Source organism: Vespula pensylvanica, chromosome 9, assembly GCF_014466175.1.
Source record: "Vespula pensylvanica isolate Volc-1 chromosome 9, ASM1446617v1, whole genome shotgun sequence".
NCBI lineage: Eukaryota > Metazoa > Arthropoda > Insecta > Hymenoptera > Vespidae > Vespula > Vespula pensylvanica.
In genome coordinates, this window is record NC_057693.1 from 2042739 (window position 1) to 2050417 (window position 7679).

General features: G+C 38.5%; 1 protein-coding gene across 2 annotated transcripts in view; it reads left to right on the top strand.

Moving 5' to 3' along the window:
* The window catches only part of LOC122632134 (transcriptional coactivator YAP1-like), a 16722-nt gene extending 10133 nt beyond the window's left edge, over positions 1 to 6589 (top strand). Inside the window, exons 2-6 of one of the 2 annotated variants that reach the window (XM_043818661.1) lie at positions 2090 to 2310; positions 2408 to 2592; positions 2687 to 2873; positions 2943 to 3028; positions 3113 to 6589. In XM_043818661.1, coding sequence (XP_043674596.1) covers positions 2090 to 2310; positions 2408 to 2592; positions 2687 to 2873; positions 2943 to 3028; positions 3113 to 3208 — 775 coding nt within the window. In that variant the 3' untranslated portion in view covers positions 3209 to 6589. Of the gene's footprint in view, positions 1 to 2089; positions 2311 to 2407; positions 2593 to 2686; positions 2874 to 2942; positions 3029 to 3112 lie in introns of those variants that run through there. The other variant, XR_006327814.1, reaches the window with a different exon arrangement.
* Positions 6590 to 7679: the final 1090 nt, after the last annotated feature.

The following is a 7679-nucleotide window of genomic DNA, read 5'->3' on the forward strand; positions in this document are numbered from 1 at the left end:
CTCTCTCTCTCTCTCTCTCTCTCTCTCTCTCTCTCTCTCTCTCTCTTTCCCACCTTCTTCGAAGACTCTTGCTTGGATCTACCGAAAACTAGCCATTCTTCGTTTCTACGATTTTACGATCTGTCCTTTAAATTTATTCGACGTATCCTCGTTCTTTTCGTAGTTTTAATCGTTACTCCGAAATTGTTACCGAATGGCAAATTATATAAAGTTTACTTATGAAAATGATTCGTCTTCTCGACGAATGGACGTTACTCGTCCTTTCATTTATGGAGAAAAGCTATCTATTCTCTTCCGAAGAAACGACTTTTCTTCTCCGACTTTCTAAATGGAAATCTTTCTTTCGAACTTAAAGGGATGCTTGCTCGGGAACAAGAAAATCGAGAAACGTCGTTGAAACTATGTTCCGTGTATTCGATCGAGCGCAACAAGATCGACAGAGAAAGATATCGTTTATTCTTATCGTCGAGACAATACACGGTTCGTGCGTTATAAGAGACACGAGAAAGATAATTCGATAATTTGAAAAATGAATTGCCTTAGGAGACTACTGTATAGAATTTCGCTTATCGTACTTACTGGTTTTCAACACGTGCTGAAGTCGATCGGGTTGTAGCTCGTTATATAAGATGGTGGCATAGTTCAAGGTATCTCTCAAACAGGTGGACGTCGTCTTGGTACCTTTCTCATCGATAGTCATCCTTCCAAGAAATTTATTAGATTTTTGATAGATTTTTGATCCTTCGATCGTAGCTTTCTATCAGTCTTTCGAAAGAGTTCGTGTCTTTTGCGAAATAAGAAATTCGACGCAATTCTTTTGTATCTTTGTATTTTCGAGTGTACACGGATTATCTTATAATTATTTTCGCGACTTTTGGCTTTGTCCGAGAGGAGAGAACGTGTCTCTTTAGAGATAAAAATTGAAATCGTGTTGGCGTATTTCCTTTTACGGAAATTATTTTGATAAATGAGAAAAAAGAAAAGACAAAGGAGATTCGATGTCGATTCGTGACTCTTTTCTTCTTTTTTACATTCCGTGACATCGATAATTTGAAATTAACGAGGATCTATTGTGTACACGAATATCGGCCGAACGATACCTGAGAAAAGGATTGAATTACCGATGTTGACTCGACGTTAAGTGTGTGTGGTCATCGAACAGAAGTGCGAGATCACGGTTATGTTTACGAGGGAACCGATATTATCGCGTTTTGTAGGACGATGGAAGAGACGACAGCGTTGTCGACGGCGACGTCACGTTACTTTCGTAAGCAACAAGTGGTTCGACGGCGTACTTTTAGTTGCCTCGTATCGAAAGAGTTAAAAAATTGAAAAGTAATCGTTTTTCGTGATCTCGAAAAGTAAAGTAAAAGCAGTGTCGAAACGAAGCCAAAGTCGATCGAGTGCCGATCGCAGCCATTAGCAGCTATTTTTGTTAGAACGAGAAACACGATGTTTTTGCATCGCCTTAAACGACGAACTCGGCAAAGTTTCTTCTTAAAAAGTCGTTCGCCGTTTGCGAGGAACGCAAAGCTATCTCTCTTTCTCTCTCTCTCTCTCTATCTATCTATTTATCTCTATCTCTCTTTCTGTAGGTCGGTCGTATTTGGAAACGTACGAGTTCTTTAATTCGAGAGAGGAGTGGCTCTCGATGGAGGAGGAACTTGGCTACGGATTTGCTTAGAAAAATATTGGACCAAAGTGTTTTCACTTCCGGGCTTGGTTTCGCGTTTCCTCTGGTTTCTCGTCTCGAAATGAAAAGTGCAGGCGGCTTGCTTTAAAACTTACGTGGGTATCAGCCGGCGTTCGCCGTTACCGCTTCGTGTCGTCTTTTGAATGGAATTATTTTTAGAGCGAGTCTACTATATGCGGATAACCACGTACGTATCGTGGCGCGCGTTCGCCCTCTCCGTGACGCGTACGATAGAGAAGGATGCGGAGAGAGGATGCATGTGAGAGAAAACGTAGAAGAGAGAGAGAGAGAGAGAGAGAGAGAGAGAGAGAGAGAGAGAGAGAGAGAGGGAGGGAGGGAGGAAGGGAGGAAGAGGGAAGTTCTTCTTCGATAAACCTCGTCGACCTTATGTTTCAGCCACCTGACGCGAACCACGACATGGGAAGATCCGCGAAAAACTGTCGCAGCTCAGAACGTGGCTCAAGTCGCCGCTCAGGTGGAGAGCGGAAAGTCTTCGGCTGCCGGCAATACTTTAGGCCCTCTACCGGATGGATGGGAGCAAGCGCGAACACCGGAAGGAGAGATTTACTTTATAAATCATCAAACGCGTACCACTTCGTGGTTCGATCCCAGAATCCGTGAGTCTCTTGAACGTCCTTCACTCGCTTTATCTAAATAACTTCCATTTTCTACTCGTTCTTGAGTATTCGTAATCGAATCGTTTTTATCTTTCAGCGACTCATCTTCAGCGAGCTCCGTCATCCGGTGCCATGCTGCCACAAAATTGGCTTCAGCAACCTACGGCTGGTGGTATACCTAACAATCAAACATTGCAAGCTTGTCAACAGAAATTACGTCTTCAATCGTTACAAATGGAACGTGAGCGTCTGAAACAACGGCAACAGGAGATCATACGCCAGGTTGGATCATACGCCCATTGAACGATCTTTTTTAATCGATCAAAGTTAGGTCGAGTATAGTAACGCAACTCCTTGCTTCTTACGTACCATGTAGCAAGAACTGATGCTCCGACAAACTAATACGGATGCTGCCATGGATCCATTTTTATCGGGAATCAGCGAACAACACGCGCGTCAAGAGAGCGCGGATAGCGGTTTGGGTCTTGGCTCTGCCTATTCGTTACCACACACTCCGGAAGATTTTCTAGCGAATATCGACGATAACATGGATAGTACCAGTGGTAAGTTGCTTTTCCATTTTCAACACCGTTCGAAGCTCGATTTTGTAAGATTCGATACGCTTTTCTTAGATGGCGGTGCTCCCATGGAAACTCCTGATCTCTCCACTCTGAGCGACAATATCGATTCGACCGACGATCTCGTACCGTCGCTACAGGTACATAGCCAAGTTCATATCCAACAAACTTCCTTTATATTTTAGCTTAGACAGCATAATAATCAGGTACTATTCCGGTTTCAGCTTAGCGAAGACTTCAGTAGCGACATTCTCGAGGATGTACAGTGTTTCATAGGCCCTAATACGATAAAACCTGAGAACGTGCTGACATGGCTCTAAGTATGGACGGCCGCGGAATTTGTTCGCATATACCGAAGATATTCGGCTCCTTCTAATTACGACGGACGGACGGTATTAGAATTTTTCTTCCAGCAACAGCCGTCCGTTCGTCGGAATTCGAGCGGAGCAAGAATCCAGTATGAACTCGTGCCGCGCGTTAAATCACCTTGTCCGTTCTAGGACCGTGTCGAGACTTTATTGTTGTCGATTCGCACGGAAAAATACCGCGAGATTTTTTCGCTCGCAAGGAAGATATGTTACCGAGCAGCGAGAGAATCTCACGGTTCTCGTAACCTCGCCACGGTCGTAAGACGAACAGGAAATCAACATGGAAATACGTGAGAGCGCAAAGACTCGGAGCGCCTAGCAACGAAAACGTGACGATAGGACCAACGACAAGACTCCAAACGCGACACCAACGAAAATACTCGTCGCGAGAAGGCTACTCTTCTTCTTCGACGACACGGCCAGTGGCGCCAAAGCGCGTTTTACATCTCTTTATACTACTATACTTGCGTAACACTCGAAGAGTCGTGCCTTCCCACTCGTTTTTTCTAAATCGATCACACCCATTGAAACAACGAAGAAACTAACATTTTATATGGATGCGTCTTACTCGCCATCGATAACGCACAATTTATATTTTGCGACCGAACCATTGTTACTCGATTTTTCAATGTTATTCCAATGTTATGCGCGAGAACGAAGGCACACCTTTCCGACGCGTTCACAGTCTATACGTGAGAATAGCAAAGATCTTTGGACTATATTTGTACAACGAAAAGAAGCATCTACCGAATTCGAAACTGAATACCAAGTATTTTTTGTTTTTGCTAAATACGAACGGTATAGTCTACGTTTCCCGAGCAAGATACGATGAAAGAAAAGTTATATCGTAACGGATTTGTTTGAATCGTAGTCCAAAGTAGATATATATATATGTATATATATATATATTTATATATATATACACACATATACATATATTATGATTCAATTTCGATCATACTCGGAGTATATTTTACGAGCGATTATATGCTAACCGAAGTGCCTTATCTCTGCAATCTATTTTCGTCGACGATCCTCGGTCGTCGTTTTTCAAAGCAATAACCGTCCATACGAAACTTTGATGTGAACATGTGGTAATTGTTAAAATAAGTAACATGTTTTAAACCCTTGAAACGTTTCAGTGAAAGGGACACGAAATGAATATATATTTTTTTATATATATAAAGTCTATACTTGTTACGAATTGCAGTTATATTGGTATTTTCAAAAATCATGTTAGATCGTATAAAAAGTTCTCTTACGTTTTATACTACACACGATTATATAATGGAGATTACAAAAGAAGAAAATATAATCATATTTATAGATACTATGAAATATCTTAGCCATAAGAATTTTTGCGCGTAAACCCGTTCTGGGTCTGGTGAAGTAGCCGGTGAAGGAGGGCCGTTGAAGTGTACTTTCTGTTTTCTCAGAAACAACGTAGCAGAGTTATTACCGATAATCAAAGTGACTTGGTAAAGAAGATAACACGCGTATAGATATATAATTAGTTACGTGGCAGCTTAGCGTATACAACTAAAACGATGAATGACGTGGCCACTTGGCGTCGCTAACGTATCATCATTTTTCTGTTTTTCGATCGTTGACGCGGATGACTCTTCTTACGAACTCCTATCCGTGAGAAAACTTGATTTGAAAATGCGTCATCGTGGCCGCGTTGATTCACCGAAAATAGATCGTCGTGTACTAGATATAAATTGCGTATATATTGTAAAGTTTTTGTTTTCTCGCGAAGGCGACAAGCTCTCCCATCTTTTCTCATCATTAAGGAAAATTTTCGGAGATGCATTCGTTATATTCATTTCGTTATTCGCGAAACTCTGAGATTTGACATGTTTTGTTTAATATCAGCCGTGCGAATATCGATTATATGACTCATTCATATGAACAAAAAAAAAAAAGAAGAAAAAGTATAAAATGATTATTATAGTATTCTCGTTTATATATTCGTCACTCTTTTATGTTATCGGATAAAAATTTCTTCAAGAACGAAGTTGCACGGTAGTTTATAAGCATGTCAAAAGCTGTAATACACGGCGAACGTATTTCTTTCCTACTTTCTTCTTTTAATTTTTTTTTTCTTCATTTTACCGAGACCACTTAATCTAAAGAGAATATAGACGAACGATCATGTCACGATTCGTATTCGTACCTCATACTCTTGCCTATTGAAAATTATTTTTTTTATATCGATCGACAAATTTCTAAACGAATATATATTACACATATACTTATAATTATATACACAAAATGCGTTTATATATATACACACAGACACATCCACACACACATATATATATATACCGCGCGAGCGCGTGATTTCCGTTTGATTTGTTCAAAAAAGAATTTTCGTAGATAAAAGGGCTGAGGTACAAATGTCGAGTCGATAAATGCGTTTACTATATAAGAATGAACGTTAATGATTTTTCGAAATCGTATAGGTAATCACGGGATAATGGCCGATCGTCGTCATCTCATCGACCGTTATCGCGAAAAAAGTTTATTATAGGTATTTCTGTACACACTATCGATAATTCTTTTTTTTTTTTTCTTTTCGTTGTAAGTCGAATATGCAATAACTTCCAGGTAAGTCGAAATAAGTTCGTTGAGCTCGAAGGCGATCAAACGGCGATCCGCGAGCGACCAGAAAGAGAAAAAGTGTTCTCGATCGATCGGTCCGGTTTATTATTACTATCTTTCGAACCAACATGGATTTATGGATCGTCCGTCGAACATGTTAATATGTCGTAACACATCCATAGAGAACGTACACAAGTTTCACTTTTTTCCGTTCGCACACGGGTCGACGTTCGTTCGAGCCAGGTTTTATAATGTATTATTTTAAATATGAATTAACGATAATCTTACTTTTACGATAGTGTATCTTGCTTTTAATCTAAACTGAACTTACTTTACGTTAGAGAGGAGCATCGCGAAGGAAATACCATAAGTGCGGACGACGTTCGCGAAGTTAAAAAGTGTTCGATACAAAATTGTGCAAGGTGACAAGGTGCATTCGAGGAACTCCCCCTTTTCTTAGATGGTGAATGCGCATCCATAATGTACGTATATATATGTATATATATATATATATGTTCGCTTTCATGCACATATTTCTATATATACATATATATACATACATACATACATACGTATATCTAAGATTATCTTTACGAGAAGCAATTAGTTGTTTAATATCAGTATTTAAATATGCTCATTGGCGGTCATTTGTGACGTACGTTTTTATATTGGTAACAAGTGCCTTAGTAATAACGATAATAATAAATACGTTGTTTACTTACATACAAACGGAGAAAAAAAATCATCACTTTCATTTTCATTCCTCTTCCCAATTTTCTCGAAAAAATTTCTTTCATGAAAAATGAGCTTCAACTACTTCGAACGTAATGATTTAATTGCTTTGCGTTGCGTCATTGGAAAGGAGATGAAACGAGATATTCGACGTAGATATCTATATATGTACATAGATGCGATTGTGGAAGGACGATGATGTTTAAATTTGAGATAGAGCGAGAAGTGAGTATGATTGCGATGGGATCGCTTATATAATTTTATGGCGTGTAATTCCTCATAAGTATTACTTTTTTCTTTTTTCATTTTATTATATCTATTTTTTTTTTTTTTTTATAGATGTTTACTACAAGTGAAAAAAATCTGATAAAAATATATCCGCCATATTACTTTTTTTTTCGGTCTCATAGGATACAAAAACGTGTAGTTAAGAAAAAAAGATGAAGGTAAGAAAATAATTTCGAATATTTCAACGATGTTCAGAGGAATGTTTTATATTCAATAAAATAATAATCCATATATTTTTATAATAAAAATGAAATCGTCGTAAAGCGAAGCACAGAGATTATCAAAAAAAAAAAAAAAAAAAAAAAAAAAAAAAAAAAAAAAAAAAAAAACGGACGAGAAAGTAGTGCATTAGGGCGGAAATTTTTTCAGCGAGTTGAAGAAGGAATAGCTGAAGAAATAGAAAAAGAAAAAGAAAAAAAAGAAACAGAAAAAGTGCGTTCGTTCTCCAGAGATTAATGCGTATACCTGAGAACTTTTTCAACCCTTTCTTTCGGCGATGCTTTCAGCAAAGAAAAATATTCAGGTTCTTGAATTATTCGTCGAAAATATTTTTTATTTGTATCTCGTGAAAGATGCTTTCGCCAAGTATTAGAATCATTTCTTGCGTAACTCCTGCTTTCTTACGGTTTTCTTCGAGAAGAGAAAAAGATTTTCCACGTGAAAGTTTCGTTTATCTCAATTTGCCATCCATAGAAAAACTGATGTTTACCGTTTCGTTCTTGATGCGTAAGAAAAAATCAAGGTCGAGAAGCTCTTTTCTGGACTTTGTTGAAATTGTTAGAAAAAGTTATTACTTGAA